General features: G+C 39.0%; 1 protein-coding gene across 4 annotated transcripts in view; it reads right to left on the bottom strand.

The window, feature by feature from the left end:
- Window positions 1-20,815, bottom strand: part of MAST4 (microtubule associated serine/threonine kinase family member 4) — a 452,725-nt gene that overhangs the window by 7,651 nt on the left and 424,259 nt on the right. For all 4 annotated transcript variants that reach the window (XM_073344102.2, XM_073344105.1, XM_073344103.1 and 1 more), the window contains 10 exons: window positions 20,601-20,766; window positions 15,785-15,886; window positions 11,476-11,598; window positions 11,127-11,239; window positions 9,474-9,601; window positions 9,096-9,328; window positions 7,524-7,724; window positions 4,792-5,021; window positions 3,073-3,195; window positions 845-981 (listed from right to left, as the gene is read on the bottom strand). In XM_073344102.2, coding sequence (XP_073200203.2) covers window positions 845-981; window positions 3,073-3,195; window positions 4,792-5,021; window positions 7,524-7,724; window positions 9,096-9,328; window positions 9,474-9,601; window positions 11,127-11,239; window positions 11,476-11,598; window positions 15,785-15,886; window positions 20,601-20,766 — 1,556 coding nt within the window. The remainder of the gene's footprint in view (window positions 1-844; window positions 982-3,072; window positions 3,196-4,791; window positions 5,022-7,523; window positions 7,725-9,095; window positions 9,329-9,473; window positions 9,602-11,126; window positions 11,240-11,475; window positions 11,599-15,784; window positions 15,887-20,600; window positions 20,767-20,815) is intronic.

Here is a 20,815-nt window from a genome sequence, read left to right as displayed (position 1 = left end):
AATTTATGGAATTGTTTAGTGCCAGTAAGGGGGGCCGGGGTGGGAAGGGTGCCCTCCAGCCCCTCACACTGTCTCCCCAACCCTGGCTGATGCCCAAGGGGGTTCTTGTAGCAAACAATCAAAAGTCCTCTCCCCTCTTTCCTCCCTTATGAGAGAGGGGAGTCTGTGGGAAAATACAGGGAAGTAAGAGTGACCTGGAACTCAGGCAGGACGAAGCCACTTTCAATAGTGTTCTCTTAACCATTGTGCCACTGTCTGGCACATTAACCATTGTGCCACTGTCTGGCACATTAACCATTGTGCCACTGTCTGGCTCTTAACCATTGTGCCACCCACCCACTCCTGCCCCAGGTAGAAGAGGCCTTGCAGGAGCATCTCATTGGTACTGGACAGGCCCAGAGGAGTTTGCTAGTCTCCTCTCTGCCAGTATGAGGGCATGTCCCTTCACAGCCAGCAATATGTTTGGAGCTGTAAAAGATACACAAGACAACTCTAGTCTCAGAGAGGTTATTTAAAACAAAGATGCACTGGAAGACCCAAAAGAGGGGGCAACCACAGTTATTCACTCTCTCATTTCTATTTCTGTGCCTTGCAGAAACAGTGCATCTTCAGGAGGGATTTAAATAAGGATAAAGTGGGAGGCATCCTGGCACAATAGGATGGGGAGGATGTTTCATGAGCATGGGATACAATGGATGAAGGTAAAAAGATGAGTGTGGGAGGTCAAAGAGAAAGCAATGGTGTAATAGGACGTTTTGTGGATGTGGTTATACCATACATTATCACATGCCTACACACACATGAAAAAGCAATATATTTGTCATAAAACAAAACTACCACTCACCTTTCTAGGCTCTCTTTCTTTTTGGTTTTCTTACTGCGTCTAACCATTCGACTCCTGTAGCTATTCCTCCTGGCCGGGCCTGTTTTGATTGAAGTGTTCTCGAAGGGGGTTGTAGTAATTGACACTTTGTTTCCACTCTGCCAAAACGATTAGAATGTTTTGGAGTGAGTAATACAGAACCACTGTCCTGTAAATTGGAAGCTCCATTACACTGCAAATGCACCAAAACACAACTCCAACTTGGGAGTAGGAGCTGACAACGTATGCAAGCACTCTATATACTTATGAATCAATCATGTTGTAGGGACTAGTCACAAGGAACCAAAACACACACAAATTGGCAGGTTACTGTATTCACCACTTACAAATTCAAATCAGGTGCCTGCTATTAAACATGAGCACAGACAATTCTCAGTCAAGCTTTTGTGAAGGTGGTCACATTGTAAGGGACTCAAAGTTTAAAAATTTCCTTCATGCCCAGACCCGTAATTTTCAGGACTAGTGTAGATTTTCAATTATTTTAATTAGTTAAAAGGAGACCATGGGTTGGCCAAAATTGCAAATTGTGAAATAATTTAATAGACTCCCCTCCCACACCCATTTTCCCACTACAGGAATTATAGTCATTATATCTTGAGTGAACTACTTCAGTGAACACACACACTCTCTCTCTCAAGAAACCAGTTATTGCAACTGTGCAGCTGAGCTGGAGAGCCCACCTCAATGCCAGCCTCAAACAAGTAGCAGCAAAGACATTTATACATGTTTGTTGTTTACACAAGTGATGACTTAGTTATTTTAAGCTAAAAGCTTCTCGGAATTGTTTAACTGAACTGCCATGGGCTGTCCCAAAATTCCATTCGCATATAAGCCTGACTGAAAAATAAATAAATACCTATAGTTCTATGTTAATAACAAAACCACTCGACAAGAATAGTATAGCATCAGGATAAAGTTTTCCTTTGTAACAAGACTGATGATAAATCAAATTAATTAATTCCAGGTCTGGTTTTTGGATGAACTGCATCATCGTATGCTGAATTTACTCTTATGAATATTGTAAATACCATCAGCTAATCATTTTTTCTTTTCTTTCTGTAATTTCTTATGAGCTTTAAAAAATACTACTTTGGCTAATAAAAACTCAAATTTACATTAATTCTTTAGACAAGGAACACACATCCAAAGAACAGTGAAGAAACCTACAATAGGCAACTGGCTGCCTAAAATTATTTAATCACTGAGTATTCTATAACATATCCTTCTCACACAATTTATTAATTTCAGAGTTCCTCTGGTTTCAGAGAGGAGAAAAATTTATTTCTGAGCAAAATATATATTTTTGACCTTTTTATTATCTCTATATTTTGTTACACGTGTGGCTTCCTAATCCACTTTTATGACTGACTATTCATTTCGACGCATGAAATTGTTAATAACGTAGGAAGCAAATGTACTGCTGTCTAAAATAATGCTGACCTACTTTTAGTCTGTGCTGCAAATATTATAGAAGAGCTGCAATATAATGAGCTACAGTGAAGCAATGTGTAAGAGAATACTGAACTCTGAAAAACTCTGTAAAGCCTCTAAGGAAAAACAAATATAAAATGATCTAATAAGGCAAGTCCTGGTCTGCCTTGCAGAACCCCAATGGAGCTGTGTAAATGTTCAAGTGTTTGTCCACATGGATCCATCTGCAGGATCAGGACCTTAGAAGCTCAGTTGCCTTGCTACTTTTGAGACCTCTGGAATCTGAGACTTAATGGTCCCCACTTTTCTTTCTTTATCTTAAAGAACAAGAGATGTTTTTTATTTAATTATTTTCTTTCGGAATTTTCTCTACCGATTCCATTTTAAAATGGGCATAAAGCGTAATTAATGACATTAAAGGAAATATGCTTTCCTATTTCTCCACTAAACGTTATCTTCACTTTTGGAAGGAGAATGGGTTGCTTAATGTGGACATGTCAGTATCCTGAACGTACTCCTAGCTACCTGCTACATCAATAGCAGTGTCAAGCACTAGCCCAGAAATGAAAGGCTTCGTTGTGCTTATGGATTCAGTGGCTTCTTTCCAGATCTGTCCAGCTATCAGTTTAGGATCTGTTCAAGTATAAAATAAATTTTCTGATAACTAAACTTTGAAGGAAAGGGATACGTACACCAGACAGGTAGGGTGTAAAATATGAACTAAGATACAATGCTGGTCTAAAAAAGTAATATTGTACCTTTAACAACAGCTCTATGACTTCAGTGTGAACAAGACCATGAACTGGCTCTCCATTGATATGTGTGATCAGATCCCCAGCCTTTAGGCCCGCTTGATAAGCTGGGCTTCCTTCTTCGACATTCTGGAGGTTAGGGAAAAAGAGAAGAGTTCTTTGAACAAAGCAGACTCATGGTAATCCTCATTCTTCTGAACAGTGCTCTGTTTTAATGAACTAATTATCTGCAAACAAACTTTGACTTTCAAACAGTAAACTACATTGAAATGGCCTGATGGCTTAATGTGATATCAGAAAAAGGAATTCAGACAGTCCATTCCATCTTTAAGAATTCATTTGTGTCCAAGTTTTATAGCTCACGTTGGTGCAAAACGCACTGAAATCTTTCCACTCACTTCAATGGGCTTTGGATCAGGCCCATTATTCCTGGCATGAAATAAAAAAAGTGAGTGATATGCTCACTAAAGCAGAGAGTGCAGATGTGGAATCAGATTTTGAATACCCCAAAGTTTACAGATGTGCAAATCTAATATATCTAGTTGAAACCATAATAAAGATAGTGATTATTTGCATATTTAGATCCAGACTCTAGTTTCTGTACATGCCTCCTTCCTTCACTCAAAAAAAATAAGAGGTTTAGGAAGGTTCATATCTGGGATTTTGGTATGGACAGTGCAACATCAAAGCACTGAATTCAAATGGTCAGATATAGAAACTCTGTGAAGAGGATGCTCCTGCATCAGCACTCTGGATATTTTCAAAGTTAAATATTGTAGTAATTTAAAATAAAGACATTTTAAATTTAATTGAAAAATAAATAAAATAAATAAAAAAATCAGACTACAGGTGTCATCCAAATTAAAAACTGCCAGCAAAATTTCATTAAAAAAATCTGTTAGTTCATTTATTTTTTTACAGTAAAAAGAAATCAATTTCCAAGAAAATGAATGAATGGCAATGAATACAGAGCAACCAATATCCCATCCTTTGGCCTAGTTCAGTAGTGACCAGAAGAGAATATGTAACCCAAGAATAATTATTTATTAAATCAGTTTAATCTTTTTTTCCTCGTCATAAGATGTCCCATGAACAGGTAATAAAATCCACAGATTAATTCATTCTTCAAAATTATTTGCAGACTTCTACAGTAAATATTCTTCTTTAAATTATTCTAATTGTGACTATTATAATCAACTATACGATTTGTGCTTAGACACTGAATTCAACTAGTTATATAAATTAATTACATATGTAATTAACTTAAATAACTAATACATCTTAAGCAACTAACATACACAAATAAATTGCTAACACAGCATGAATTTTGAATTGTATACTGAATTGTCATAAACGTAATTCATTTAGCAATTCACACTATGTTGATTCAGTATAGAACTCATCCAGCCAGAGAACAAAATCAATATCATGTGGCTTATGAAACTAACCAACACAGCACAAATTGCAAAATGTATAACTAAATATATAGTTTGAAAATCATTTGAATATTCAAACATTCTAATTAATGGTGGCCCTTTGCACAAGGACAAATGTCACCCTAAAAAAATAATTTGCCAGATTGCCACCCTTTAAATAATGACTGCATACAAGTGGATACCCTGTCTGTGAGATATAATCTGATGCAGTTTGAAAAGGCTCTTAACTGCAAATATATCAGGTTCAAACTTCTGTTGTGAGAAATGCTGAGGAAAATTTTATTCTTACCCAAACAATATGGTGCACTGTGTAGATATCACTGTCACCCACATAGACCCTGATTGCTCGGATGGTGAAGCCATACTTTTTTCCTGAACTGTGAATTAATATAGGTTGATACGGGGTTGAAGAAGCAATTGAGGAATCGCGGCTAGGGGAGGAATCTCTGGAGGATGAAAGGTCTGAAGAAAGGGAATGTGGGGACATAGGACTTCCCAAAGGAGAAACACCAAACACATCTGGAACAGATGAACTTCCTGTTAGAGCACATTCCAATTCTACAGAAACATACACAGATCAAAACAGTGACAATTTTAAACTTAATAAACTGGATAAAGATTTATAGCATAAAAAGCAACTTATTTAACGATGCTTGAATTGTTAAGAACACAAAACTTCACTTTCATGATCAACATTAAAATGACACTGGAAAGATATTTTCAAAATATTTATAAACTCTATATTTTATTTAGTCTTTATAACTCCTCATCAGAAGCTTGAAATGACAATCTACTCTTGGAATAGATTTTTTCTTCCACCACATGCACTGTTTTATTACTCACCAGCTCCTCTAATTCTCAAGCTGTAAACTGTTTGTTTTTTCTTTGAATGGAAAAAGGTGATCAAAGACTCTGTTTTGAAAAACAAGTCTCCAATCTATTTCCCAACAAACAGACACAGAAGGAATGTCGTAAACTTTTCTACTAAATATATCACACAGACTTGTAGGCCCCAAAATAATGGAACTGTCCACTAGCAAAAAAGACAGTTTTCATGTAGCTGGATTTCGGGTAGCTTTTCTGATAATTCCAATTTAAAATGAATACTGTAATCGAAACCATTAATTTTAGTTCCAACTTAAAAGAATAACTTGACATTGTCCCAGCAAACCACTATTACTTTTGTCCTGCTAGTTTAATTAAGGCCACATATTTATGTTTGCCAGTATAGCAATGATATTTAGGGGTGCAACTTTTTGATAACAGTTCTATGCTGACAAAAGCCCTAGCGTAGATGCAGTTATACCGGGATAAAAGGGCTGTTGCCCGGCCTAGATTATTTCGCTCGTGAATTTGTACAAGCATGAAAAACAACTTTTTTGCCAGTATAAGCTGCATCCACACTAGGAGGATTTTGTTTTATAGCTACATTACCAATTTTTTAAGTACATTATGCCTAAACTCTGATTACAATGTGATTTCATAGAGCCATATCCAATTTAAAATAAAAGAAAAGCTTGATTTAATGCTTTTGATTAATAACAAATCAACCTGCACCATCTTTGAACTATTAAACCCCTTTCGTGACAGGGGTCACAGGATGCTCAACATACAACTACTGCACAGCTGGATTCACAGCACTGAGTGCTAACTGGATGTGTAAATTACCCGGTCATCAGTCTCTCAGCCTGCTGTAACATCTAATCTAATGTGCCCCAAAAGTGAAGATTACAGCCACTCCTCAAAAAGAAAATCTGAAACACAGGACAAACTCTAGACTTACTGGTAAAGGATTGCTCAGGAACACATACGTAACATCATATAAAGATCCTGTTTGGGGGAGGCAGCATATACAAGGAATAAGCAAGGAATTATGTATTGGGCACTCCTGATTTTTAACCCCAGCCCTGACACAGACCTGGGTTTATCATACTCCCTCTTTCTCCATCTGTAAAATAAGGATACTTTCTCTTCCCTCACAGGTATGTTGTAAGGATTAATTATTGTTAATATTTGCACAGCACTACAAATGCTAAGTATTCTTTCTATTGCCAGTGGGTTGGCCTGCAGGCATTCAAGAACAGGCAAATGCTCTTCAGACTTTTCCTCTGATTTCCCTCATTTGACACTATTTGTGAGCAGCAAGTGCATGGTGCAGAAGACAGAAAAGCTTACACTGTTCCTTTAGTTGTCTAGTAAGTAGGGAGAGAAGAAATTGAGTGATGCATGGGAACCCTTTGCAGTGGGAGTGGGTGGATTGGCTTTTGTCTCCCCTCAGCATTTGTATGCAAGCGCAGCGTTATCATATGTGCATTTTCCCACTGTGATTCTTGGAAGGGGTGGGAGTTTAATGTTTTATTCACACTCCTTGCCTGACTACGAGAGCATCTTTCCTCCCTCGCCTTAGAAGACCAAGCATAACATTTTAACAATGTATATAACTTCCACTAGCCTGATGACCAGGGTCCCTGCTGAAGCTATTGTCAAATCCATCTCTTCATTTGCACAACAAGTGCAGTGGGTTGGTTACCAGACTAACAAATATTCAAATATCATGCTTGATATATGGGTCTGAAATGGACAGGTGTCCAGGCTGAAAAGCTGAGATCCAGCCCTACTTATTAAAATCTCTCCCTCAAAGTACAGGGGTGCTTCGATCTTGAATTTGGCCTATAATACAGAGAGGGTCCAACAATGACATTTTTATCTGGATTCTGCACTCTCCACAAGTATGGGGAGCTTCAGATCACGGTTTACTTTTACTCTAGTATAAAGACAAAATATATACGTTTATAAAATAGAAATTAGTTCTTCTTTCTTCCTGGAGCATGAAGGAAAGCAAACAAGATTGAAACATGGAGTGCTCCACACAGTGACCTGTGAGAATAACCATAGGCTTGTAGGTAAACAAGGGAAACAAAGACAAGTCCATTTTGGACTCAAGAAACCTTGTATTTAGATCATGTTCCACACTGATTATTCACAAGTCACACAATTTCATACTAATAGATTTATTTCTACCTCCTGGAATCATGAGGGACAGAGCACTGGCAGACAGGGACTTTGTGACTTTTCCAGATATTTTCTTTTTCTCTGTGCTTTCTAATCGCTGACGAGCCATATGAGAGGCAGGTTCACTGGATGGCTTTGAGGAATTATCTGTACTGTCCACACTCTCGTTTCTTCCGTTTATCTGATCTAAGTGCTCTGAAAAACTGCCAACTGTACAAAGAAGAAGGGATAAACACATTGAGGGAAACTGGGGGTCAGGGGGAGGAAAACAATGCAATCGCAAGGTGGGACTATGTATTTTAGTTCACAAGTTCACACAATATTACAGGTAAAATAAAAACGACTAAAGAATTACAGGTTTTACAAAGGTTAACAGGGTAAGGTGAAGTAATAGTAGCTGACATGGTTTTACATCACTGACATAATTAAAATGTAAATAAAATCTTCAGCATGTTGGTAGCACAGACAGGCGACACACAACTTCTAGGACTTAACCGTACACTTATTCTGTATGTAGAACTCCCACTAAGGTCAATGGGAGATTTGAGTGTGGGTTTACTGCAGCATCCAGCCCAATCAGCTCTTCTAACAATAAAAGAAAACACCCCTTGTGAAAGCATTAAAGTACCAAGGAGGATTCCCTTTCTAAGTTTTGGGTGTTTGGCGGGGGCAGGGGGTGAGTTCTGTGCCGCGTACCACAAACATAAGTATGGGGCGTATAATAGTTGGTAATTTAAGACTCAGAAGCACAATGATGTACTTTGTTATTTATGATAAAATGATACCATTTCAGACACTACTGATCATGGAAGGAGGAGAACACCACTTAAAATAATAAAAACGGAGAAAAACCTTATACCAGCTGATCTACTGCAAAGGACCTGTTGAAATGTACAGTGATGGATGCAGGAGAGTTCTGTGACCTTACGGGATGGGCACATAGAAAAGCTCAGCCATTTTATTTAAGCGGCTATCAATAAGAGCCCAGCAATTTCACAGATCAAGGAACATCCCTGCTGCTAGCACTTTGTAGAGCAAATAAAAATATATTCTCTAATTTAACTGACATTTGCATATCTTAAAGTGACAAAAAAACCCAAGCAAACAGCTTGAATTATGCCTCGTATTGGTCTGTAAATTACCACCAACCACACACACACACAAAACACCTTATTTTAATGTCTATGATCTAGAACTCTTGAACCTGCATTACAAGGAAAAGGAGCTGGTAAAGGAAAGTTCATACAAAGTAAGAAAACGTGAGTAGAACAGAGCTGAAGCAGCTAAAGAGAAATATATGGAGGAAAAACTGATTTTCAGCAGTTAAGTAGTAGCAGTAATTTGTGAATTTGTTGTGGATAGTTTAATTACATGTAGCAGGAGAACAGCAGATTGGAGAGACTCAAGCAGTGAGCTAAGGGAGAGGTGGAGAAGTCTTGGCAGCAGGAATGTACAGTACACTCATGGATTTTGGTGACAAATAGAAGGAGGGAGATAAGATAGTATTAAAGAGGTAGATGGGTGGGAGGAGGTCTACCGTCCTCCTCTGTCCCCTGCAGTATAAGAAGTTAAGCTCCTTACCTGATAGTGTTGAGCTGCTGATGGTACTGGCTGGAGTGGTGACCTCAGGCTCATCTTGAGCAGCCTCCTCACTTAAAGAAGCAGCCTTTTCTTGCTCCTCCCGGGATCCTCCTGAGCAGGTGGTTTCATCTTGATCCCCCTCAGACGATATGGCCAATTTTGGAAGCAAACCTGAACTGTGCCGCTGCCTGGTACTTTCAGTATCAGAGGAGTTGGATGTAGATGGCTGTTGCCTGAATTTAAAACAGCATTTACACAAATCGTGTTTAATGATATTTTTTAAGCGAAGGCCAATCATAGTGGAAGTGACTGGCTACAAAGCAATCATTAATGGCTGTTAACTTGAATTTGAACTCTCTGACAGTTGTTTCTACTTACATTTCAGAATATTCTGAACTCCAGCTTAAAGATTCCACAGATGGCAATGTCACATTTTTTGTTTTGTCTCCTGTATCTTCCTTTTCTTCACTTTGATTTCGAGTTATTCGATCTATGCTACTAAAAACCTATTACAGAAAAAAATTGCATCATTAACACGCATTTGATACAAAGAGATTTTCAGGAAAACACATCTAATGCAGGGCTCTGGATACACGCTTATGCAGTGTCCTGGAGTTTAAAAGGACTGAGGTGGTTTAGGTTTAAAGTCTAGGAGTTTGTGTTCTTGAAATGCTTTTCAATTTTATTTTCTTGGTTCCTCAGCTACAGGGTCATGAATAACATCTTTTAGTTATGAATCCATCACCTTTCTCTCACCACTTCACTGTGTGAGCTCCAAGTTTGCAAACAAAATCCATAAATGCTCTTGGGCTTTTAGATCACAGGATCAATGCACATTCTGAGATGGCTTCTTAACCATAAAGTCAATCAAAAAGAACCGCCACCCAAGCTAGTAATTCAATGGCCACCAATGTGGGGTGGGAAGCAGAAAAATGAATTGGAATGGACTGTGAAGAGGAGCATAAATTACTTGGCTAAAAGATTTAGAAAAAATAAATTCTGGTACTAAAACGTCAGTTGTTCAGCTGATGAACTGCACACAGAGACTGTCAGCTGTGTGTTCTACAGCCTCTACGCCACAGCTAGAGATACAAACAATGACATACTGGCAAGTTTTAAGGTATCAAGCTGCTCTTGCAGGTTCACTCCTTACAAAAGGATAAAAAACACCTCTAAGGAGGAGATTAAGAACTCAATCATTCATTCCTCCCTCTTTGAATCAGGTTCATGCTGCTAAGTCAGGACAGAGCTCACATACCAGGATAGCAAGACCTGCAATGAGACTACTGCCCCACACTCCTCCAGTCTAGCATGGTCTCTGTAGTATAGGGGAGTGGTATTATGGAGTGTACATTTATGAAAATATAAACCAGGATGAATGGATTAGAAATGTAAGCTTTCCTTTCCTTCATTGGCTTTAGATTTTAATTAAATATTTTTGAGAAAAAACACCAGTATCTGAAGAAGGTGCACAGTAAATGTCTATTAATGAAAGCTTTTGAAACTCAGTGCTGACTACCTTTTAGGATAAAAAGCCCATTATATAAGACATTCAATTCTCTAACCATTTATTGTCTGCTGTTTTTTCTTATAAAGCATCTCCAAAGTCTGTCTGCTTTCCAACTGCTAACTTTTATCCAGGTCCTAATCATCTTTCATTTGACTACTGCAATCTCCCCTTTTTGAATTCCCAAGTTCGGCCCCTGTTTAGGGCATTCAAAATGTGCCACACACAAAAAAAAATCTATATACCGGTAACTCAGAAAACAAAAATTGTGGAACAAAATGTGCTAACCAGTCCCAATCAATCATTGGATACCACTTTCTATTACATTCTCTAGAGTTTTAGCGTTTTCACAGATGCCATATTAAATTTTGATTTGAACCCTACTGGTTTCATCCCTATTAAATTCCACAGGATTATTCAATAAGGGAATAACGTACCACATACACACACTGCTAGCCCTTTTCAAACCCCACAAAAGTCATTGAGTGTGTATGCAAACCAACATATACAAACACTTGACTTACTTTTGAAAATCTATGTGAACATGAGGAAAACTGCCTTATCTCCAGATTAAAGTCTTCATCATTTGTGTCATCCTCTTCTTCAGTTTCCATATGGTGGTATTTCTCAGAACGAGCTATAAACAAGGGGAAAAATGATTTAAACTTATCATGCAGCATCAGATTCCAAGGCTTAATGTTAATTAAAAGGGTAATTTTATTTTTAAAAATTAGTTTTCCTGAAATGTCAGACTGGCATTCCACTGGTTCTAACAAACAGGATTTTCAACCCACGCTGAGGAAAGGTAAAAATCAAAGACAATTATTACGTAAATTCCCCCAAAATGCAAACATATTTTTATACAATACATACTGTCAAAATAACTTGTGTCATCCTCAGATTCCAGCTGTGGAATGAATTCTGCTTTCTGTCTCAGCAAACTATTCCAGTCTAAGCTACGAAAGAACTGGTGTTGCTTTACTTCATATGCGCCACCTGGGGGAGCCAGAGAAAAACATGTGGGTGATTTCTAAACAAAAATACTTCAGTAAATTCAAAGCTAAATCCTTGGTAAAAGAAAATGTTAATTAGCATGAAGAGGTACAATCACCATTTCAGGCTGGCATGTCGAAGTCTAGCGAACTAGCTGCAAAATCATGGATAAATATATTTCTTCAGCATTTTTGTTCAGTGAGAAATGTGTGCTATTGTGTTGGCATTGCTATTGTTCTGTGAGCATTTCCATCAAAAACTTGTGTTTTAGGAGTTTAATTACTATATATCAAATACATATTAGGCTGAAACCTGAGACTGAGTGTTGTTAGCAAAGATACAAATCTCTTCAATACAAAAAAGTGTATTTAGCAGCACTTTGTAACAAGTAGAGGATTGTTTGGATTTTAGTATACTGTATTTTAATAAGGTTCATCATTAAGAATCTGTTTCATATTTTTGGGATGGTAATATGGAATTTCAATGGAATATCTCTATAATTTAACTTTCTATGGATTAATGTGCACTTATTATAAAGTGCTTTAAATACTGAAATAAATTAATCTATTTCTGATCAAAAACATCCATAAAACCTCCATGGATTACCTGGAGTTTCTGCCTCTTCTCATGGTAACCTACTGACCACCATAACATAAAAATGATTTCGAAAACTAAATGGAAAAGTGACAGGAAGCTCTTACACAACCTACTTTACAAAAAAGAGTAACTATGAGAAGTGCTGAAGTTAAAGCTTCAAAAGAATCAAATCACTTTAGCAATTTTGAAACAAACACATCAAATTAAAAAACCCAATCTGAAACAAACAGTTGAAAAATAACCTGCAGGAATTCATGAGAAACTTTTCTTTTTTCAGTTCATCATTTATTAAAATTTGTTATAGTCTGTGAACATTTTTGGTTTATGATTTCATTGAGAATTTGAGCAGTATGATGTGGAAATAGTGAAACCTTGGAGAATAATGAAAGTATCATTTTACAGGCTCACCAGCATTAATGCATGCAATGCTGTTAAAACCAAGTTAAATCCTGACACATTTGTTGGGTTCAACACACATCCTGATATTGCTGTACTGTAACATTATTGCAAAGTGTAATATTCTTGCAACCTAGAATACCTTCCTAAGAAAATAACAGACTATTCTTTTTAAAGGTTTCAGAGTAGCAGCCGTGTTTGTCTGTATTCGCAAAAAGAAAAGGAGTACTTGTGGCACCTTAGAGACTAACAAATTTATTTGAGCATAAGCTTTCGTGAGCTATAGCTCACCTCATCGGATGAGGGGTACTAATACTGGGAAATGTTATATCTGTAGAATTTGGACAACACAGATTATTTTACTGTGTTGGTTACCTTTGTCTCATCTAAAATCATCCATCATACCAAGAAAGTTTACAAAAGCTAACAAATCTAGCATACAGTATTTACCTATACACTCTTCTAGGCTCAAGAATGGCCTTCAACAGGCATTTTAACCAAATTATGACTTGTTCTTACTGGCAGAAAAAAAATATTAGGAGAAACAGTTTTGAAAAACAGATTTTTAAATAGTTTATCTTGAACTTGTCTTTTTGCTAAGACAAAAGATTCCCCTCCTTCCAATGTTTTTGGCATGAGATGGGGCTCTCTAAACAGGATCTAGCAAGCTAACTGTGTGAAAAAAGGGGTCTGCAGGAAGTGTACACAGTTTATGCTTGTTTGAGTCTGGGATGGGGAAGAGAGACAGAAGAAAGAACAGAACTGCAGCTTGTTGTTATTTAAGTAAGGGTGTCTGTCTATTTTTTTAAAAAGTCGTGTTTTGGGTTCTCTATCTTGTTTCTAAAGAGGGAGGTTGGCCCAAAATACTGTTTCATGGAAAATTTAAAACAAATAAAATAATAAAAACAAAAGTGGTCTAATGGCAAGAAACTAGTCCAGATAGTCGAAAAAGGGAAATGCAACAGCAGAATCTGTTGTTTTTTTTAATTGCAATGGCAAGAGTACAATGATTTAACCCCAACGCTGATCTTGAAGCTATGTGATTATTTTGTGCCACATTTTAGTGTAAATACAACGTTCCTCTTATATTTCTGTTATTTTTCCTTCTTTTATGGAAGTGTTTTAGAAAATCTGTTCATTTCCTTACAATCTGACCAAGCCACTCCAGTCTCCTGAGTAAATATGCAATTATATATTTTCATGGAGCATTATTCAGCCAGCTAAATATGTATTATATACACAAGGCTGTCATTTGAAATGCGTGGCAGAGCAGTATTTTCCAGTGCCCCTATGGGACCCATCACATTGCAGCCGCTGTTTTTGTGAGCTGCTTTTGACACTTCAAAAGCTTTGCTTTAGTTTTTTAATATCCCTCTGAGCTTCAAAGCGGCTGCAGGATTCCCCTTCTCAGATTGTCAACTCTTAAGAGACCAAGAACAGTTGAAGAAATAAACTAGTAAATAAATTGAGCAGATGTTACATTTGGAGGCACTGACCATTACCACACGAGAGAAAGAGACAGTGCGCGCATGTGTTGGGGGAGGGGACAGAGACTCTACTAGTGACTCAGTCTCTCACTCATAGAAGAACAGCTTTGGCATGAATACTACATGTATTATGAAGGATCAAGCGATAAAGTGAAGGGGTCTACAATGAATATATTAAAAAAACCTTCCATCAAGTGCTGAGCTAGTTTTGGCTCTTCAGACATTTGCTTACAGCAATGCCCTATGTATGTGGTGGTACAAAGCTGTACAGCCTCAGGAGAAGCCATGGGAAAGAACTGTGATTACCACCTTGCTCCGAGGGGCTGTGATATGGGGGAGAGAAGAGAGTAATCTGATATAGCTCTCTCCTGGATGTTGCATACTGTATGCTAACAAGTGCATTGGAGGTGGGGTCAGAGTTGGAACCAAAGCTCTGCCCACTCCCTGCCCACCTATTTTGGGACATTGGCATGTGGCCTCTCTTCCTGCTCCCACTTCACCTCTCACCACACCACCACCCAAGGTCTGGAGAACTGTAATGTGGTCATAAAGGCACTGCGGATGGGTCACCCCTGCCTGGGCTGTGTTAGGGCCAGTCAGAACGTAGTCCTTACTATTCAATTGAAAATGACAGTTCATATTTTAAAATTATCTCTGTAAAAATGCACATCACTGAACATTTTAAAACTCTGGACAATGGACCCAACCTCTGCAATAATTTTGTGACTCCTGCCCCTTCCCCAAACTTATAAATCCCCAAATAAGTCCATCTGTAGGTGAGCTAACACACACACACACACTTTAATATGGACTGCTGCATTATGGGCCTATGCAGGTCTATCTGCAGTTGACTTCAGATGTCAGCCTCTTTACCTAGCTTGGCTTGGGAGCGGCACTGATGAGAGAGAGAATGCCCACAGCACAGTAGGCAGCAGCTTATCTTAACTGATTGAAGACAAGACGGGATCATTGTGATCATCTAGTCTGACCTCCTATAGAGCCATAAAACATCCCCAAAATAATTCCTAGAAGAGATATTTTAGAAAAAATATCCCATCTTGATTTTAATATGGTCAGTGATGGAGAATTCACCACTGCTCTCCATTTATTCCCTTAACTTCTCATGCTTTTCATTTTATTCTTTTTCGTACTAAGGCAGTATCACAGAATAAGAGTAATAAGACAGTTCATGATCTAATCTCAGGCAGTCATTTTTGAGTAATTAGTTCAAGTAGCAATCATATGCCCTGAAGCCGGTGGGGGCTCATTGGCCAGGTCATGGTATTTGTGGCACACGAAGTGGCTCTTGTATGTTGGTTCACTGCTCTCTATTTTTGCAACTAAGTAACTTAACAGTCTGAATTTTCATCAGGTTAATAATTCCAAGCACTAAATAGATTGCCTTCATGAGAAGTTTATCTTTTATTTATTGAAACAAGATAAGAGGAAAGGAGAACAATTGTATAAGATGAGAACTGTATAAGATGACAACTGCACTAATATATGTCCCCCTACAGTATTACTGCTCTGAATCAGCAAAAGAGAAACCAAACCAGCAAAACACACTCGTGCTCTAATGAGTTGGCATCATGTTGTACGCATGCACAGATGTTTCCTGGGCAAAACAATAAAGCAAATAAAAGCCTCGACATGTTCAACATAGATGCTATTTCTAGCGCATGCGCAAAATTTAAATCCTGTCCCCTAACCTGTTCCCAGTCTCTCCAGGGGGTTTTGTCTGAGCAGTAGAGTAATCAGATCCTGGGTATCTGGAGGTGGGGCTTCATCCTTTTCAGGCCAGTTGATCTCATCTAGTATGAAAGAAAGATGTTCGTGAATTTATTTTAGTCCCATTCCAGTACCATAAAGGATGCTGGGTATCCGCTGGTCAGCTTAGTCAAAATGAAACAGACCTTTCCTACACAGCATATTAGTCAAGTTGTTTTTTGTTACGTGTTCATTGCTTTCGAACATAACGCAATCTGCACCTATTCTTCAAAACTCAGTTATTTAATCATCATTCATATTATTTGCAACAAAATGTGATTTAAACAGATCTTAATAACAAGAGGCAGAAGTGATTATTGTGTTTACAAAATATTTGTGCTTAGCACTGCTATGCTGTTCTTCCCTTGAAAGATGGTTATGGTTTAAATTCTAGTTCTGTTCCTTGGTCACTGCTGCTAAAATAGACACATCTGGCCTGATCCTGTAATCATTGCTCACATCTGTAATCCTTACTCATGCTAGTCATTTCACTGAAGTCATCACTCACATGAGTGAAGGCTGTATGATTGGCCCTTATGGTTTGGAGCACAGGTGCCGGCTTCTAATTTTCCCCAGGGGTGCTCAACCCCTGATCAGCCCCAGACCCCACCCCAAATCCACCCCTTTCCCCCAAATCCCACCCTGCCTCTTCCCACCTCAGCCCCACCCCTTTCTGCCCCTTTCCCTGAGCACTCCCCATCCCTGCTACTCTCCCTCCCTCCCAGCACTACCTGCATGCTGCGGAACAGCTGGGGGGTGGGGTGGGGGGGTTGATCAGCAGGGACTGCCGGTGGGCAGGAGTGGCGGGGAAGAAGGGGAGCTTGGCTGTTGGTGGGTGCTAATTTTTTTTCATGGGTGCTCCAGCCATGGAGTCAGTGCCTAAGGTTTAGAGAGAGACAAGCCAATGTGGTAGTTTTTTTTCCTACACCTCTTCTACTTAAGAGAAAAAAACCATCAACATACTTCAGTTAACCCTGACTATTGCTAAGGTCTTATGTACTTCATGACAAGATGGACTTAATTTCTGTGGCAAGGCTCCCGGATTCTGCAGCACCCCGGTCACAGCAGACTGAAAATTCTGCCCAACCTTCCTTTAAATTAAAGCATGGGAATTGGCAATGACTTCACATAAAAATGAACACCAAAACCATAAGGAGGAAGGATGGTCCAGTAGTTAGCACATTAGCCTAGGATATGGGAAACCTGGGTTCAAGGGGCCTGCTCTGCCATAGGCTTCCTGTGTGACCTTAGGCAAGTCACTTAGCTTCTCTGTAAAGTGAGGAACCAGTATTTCCCTAACTCACAGGGGCACTGTGAGGATAAGCATATTTAAGACTCTGAGGTGCTCAGATACAATGGCAATAATTTTCGTATTAAATTCAATTTATTCTTTGTGCTGATTTTCCATAGGTTTTCCATGTCAGATTTATCTTAATCTACATATAGACTCATTGTACAAGCTGTCAGAGAGAGGCTAGAGATGTTGGCAGCTGGATGGGGACAACTGGGACTTTAGGTACCAGTGGGAGACATGGGTGGTAGTTTGGGATTTTGCATTAAGCACAATAGAAAAATGGATTTTTCTATTAAAATGACGAGCAATTAAATAATTAGCAAAGACGACATTTAAATTACCATGTTTAGATTGCAGAGGTATATAAGATATCGAGAGGATGGGGTACGGGGAGTTATCGCTATTGTTTCAGGCTTTCTGGAGACTCATGCAGAAAATACTACAGAGGTTAATGTTTGGTTCATGTTCTTAAGGGATTTTCCCCACATCCATATGGACTAAAAGACTTTTTTTTTTTTAAATGAATGCTTAGCTAGAGATTTTGCTTCTACTGTAATTGGCATTAACTGACTGTCAATTTTCTGGAGCTAAGACTTTGGTAACCTGACATGCCAAAACATTTGTTTCAGGACACAGCCAAGGGTAAACTACAAATGACCCTGGAGTGTCTAGCTCACCAGTTACAAAGATCTTAACTAACTCAAATTAATTAGTAATCAATTTACACAAGTTACAACAGGAGCAAAAACTATTCAAAATATAATCAGAGAGAGGTTCAGAACTGTGGGGCACACCCTAAGGTCCCGAGGATCTGATGGGCCATGCTCAGGAGGGTGGTCTATCTGGCAGGAGTAGCGGACAGTGCTCTTTGCGGGAGGTCTCGGCTGCCAGGACCAGGCTTCCTGCCTGTCTCACTTCCTATTCCTGCAGTTATGCTCCTCTGATGGGGATGCTGGGGAGAATTCTGCAAGCGAGGAGCAGAAGGCTGCACCCCAGAACTACTGACCGCCCCCCTGCTGAACAGAGGCCCCACCGGACTCCACCTTCTCACTGCAGTCCCAGAGCCCCATTCACTTCCCCTGCCGGACAGGGCTGTGGCCGTGCTGAATGGCTGGGGTCAAGAGGGAGCTCTGCCTGGCAGGGAGCCAGTGAGGTGCAGCCTTCGACTCCCCTTCTGAGCTCGGCCCTTCAGAGCTACCCCATTCACTTGCTGCATGGGAGGCAGGCGAGACTGCCCAACTGTGCAGAGAGCAGGCGGCTTCCTCAGCTTCCACATGATGAGTACACTTTGCCTCTCCCGTGGGTACCAGCCATCCCTCCCCCAGGGGTACAGGTGGCATACACAGTGCATGAATCTCTGAAGTGGAGAGCTTGACAAAAAGTGTTTGGGAAGCTCTGCTGTAGGGATAGGTCTATAGAGCAGCCAAGAGGTTTGATTCCCAGTGCAGGTAGACGTACACATGCTAGCTCTGAGTGTGCTAAAAACAGCAGTGTGGCTGGCGGCAGTGTAGGCAGTGACTCAGACTAGCTGAGCGAGAACTGTCCCGCCCAACCGCCCTGTATGTACTCAGGCGGCTAAGCCCAAGCCACCAGTGTCACACTGCTATTTTTAGCTGCTAGCCTGAAGAGAGTTAGCGTGAATGTCCGTCTGTGTGGGCATTACACCTCTCAGCTGGTGTGCAGACACACACCTACAGTGAGCCTGTGGCACCACTGACGGCAGTTTTCCCATTAACTCCAGTGGGGTCAGAACTTCATCCATGAAGCCCGGAGGACAAAACCGTGGCCAGGGTTAGATTCTACAGCCAGTTCCATGGCTGTGCAATACATGTGGACCTGGCTATTTTCACTGCATAAAGGAGTTATCTTGAATCATTTGGCAATAAGAATGACTTCAATAAAATAATTACAATTAAACAGAAAGGAAAAATCTGACAAAGGTAAAAAAAAGTCAAAATCTGAATCTAAAATAAAATAAAATGAAAAAAAAAAGGGGCTGAGTTTACAAATACTTCCATGAATCACCCATATCAGGTCATTTGGAGTGGTCAGACACAGAAAGTTACTCACAAGCTTATGTATCGATTGGATCAGGGCCTCAGATTTAAAATGTGGCCATTTAATTTACAAAAAGAAAGAATATAACATGGACTATAAAATTCCAAAATACATTTTTTAAATTGTTATAAATAATAAAATATTTCTCCTTCCCCCCAAAATCTAAGAGATCAGCCTAACGATCTATACTTTGGGTGTGTGTGTGTGCATGTGCAAATGCAATAAAAACCATGAGCTATTTCCATGTTTGTTTGCCTGCAGCTTCTACTGCAGTTTAAATCTGATTTGGATAAAATAAAACATGAATATGCATTTCAGCCGTAAGGCATCAAGAACAAAGCCAGCATTTGCTGCTTGTGTTAATTAAACAGTTGATTCCCCTTGCCACTCAGGCCTTGGTGTATCACATCAGAAAACAGCATGGTTATAAATCCATAAACAGCTAGGATATTGTATAAAGAGGTCATATACTGCAGGCAATTCACAAATCCACTTCATTAAAGATTACAAACATGCCCGGCTTGCAAAGTTAGAGATGGAGAACAGTGATATAACAGAACACCTCCTTACATACTAAATGGGATTTTTTTCTCTTTTTTAGCTAGTGGACCTTTTATGTATACTGTAAAATGGACTGGGAGACATTCAGTAACAGAGATGTCATTCTGATAAACTTTTGGCATAAAACGGAGGCCATCTACATCTATGCATTTGGGAAATTTATGGAAACAGCAGGTAGGATAGTGAGAGATTCTGTTTAATTATCATTTAGTTTTGCCACAAGCTGCATGACAATACTTAGGGTCAGCTTGCAGGTTAAGATCTAAAAGGTTATTGAATTTTAAATGAAAGAAGAACAGCTGTTACAGAAATAACATTACACTATAACAACCACCAATGAAATCATTAACAATCTGTGAATTGAATTCGTTTCCCACTCTTTTTCATTATTTATTATTTGGGAGACATTTGTTTTAGGGTTTTATTACATTTTTGTTAATTTCTTCATTGTGCCATTAGGCATTTTTCCATTTCTGCAAATGCAGTCCACATTAACCTTTCCTTCTCCGGCACAATTCCTGGAAAGACTGTGACAGTCAAATTATTTGACTGTCCAACTGTTAATAGTTATTTTCTTTTTAAACAGTTTACTTACAAATATGACCTATCATGTTATTGCATTTCTGAACTCATTACTCAAGTATAATACAAGTTCAGTTTTTAGTTCAAATTTCACCCGTCATTTTGATGGCTTGTACTATGGGAACATGAGTGATTTCATTTTTTAATTTTTTGGCACAACTAGTTGAAAAATGCTAGCTTTTTAGTAAATTCTTAAATATCTTTTTCATTAAGTGATTGGTTTCAGCAGGTTAAGAAATTCAGTTTTTCATGGTGATATTTACCACTGATAACTTGTCCAAATAGCTCTTCTGGTGTATCACCAAAGAATGGCACACACCCAACAAGAAATTCATAAAGGATAATTCCCATGGCCCACCAGTCCACTGGCTTGCCGTAACCCTGCCTCAATATCACTTCTGGTGCTATATATTCAGGTGTGCCACAGACCTAAAAATGAGAAAAAGAAAATGTTTAAACAAGCAAAGTTTAATAACCC

The sequence above is a fragment of the Lepidochelys kempii genome, chromosome 5 (assembly GCF_965140285.1).
Source record: "Lepidochelys kempii isolate rLepKem1 chromosome 5, rLepKem1.hap1, whole genome shotgun sequence".
Lineage (NCBI taxonomy): Eukaryota > Metazoa > Chordata > Testudines > Cheloniidae > Lepidochelys > Lepidochelys kempii.
Note: the sequence above shows the minus strand (reverse complement) of the source record. Positions and strands in the feature narration are given on the sequence as shown.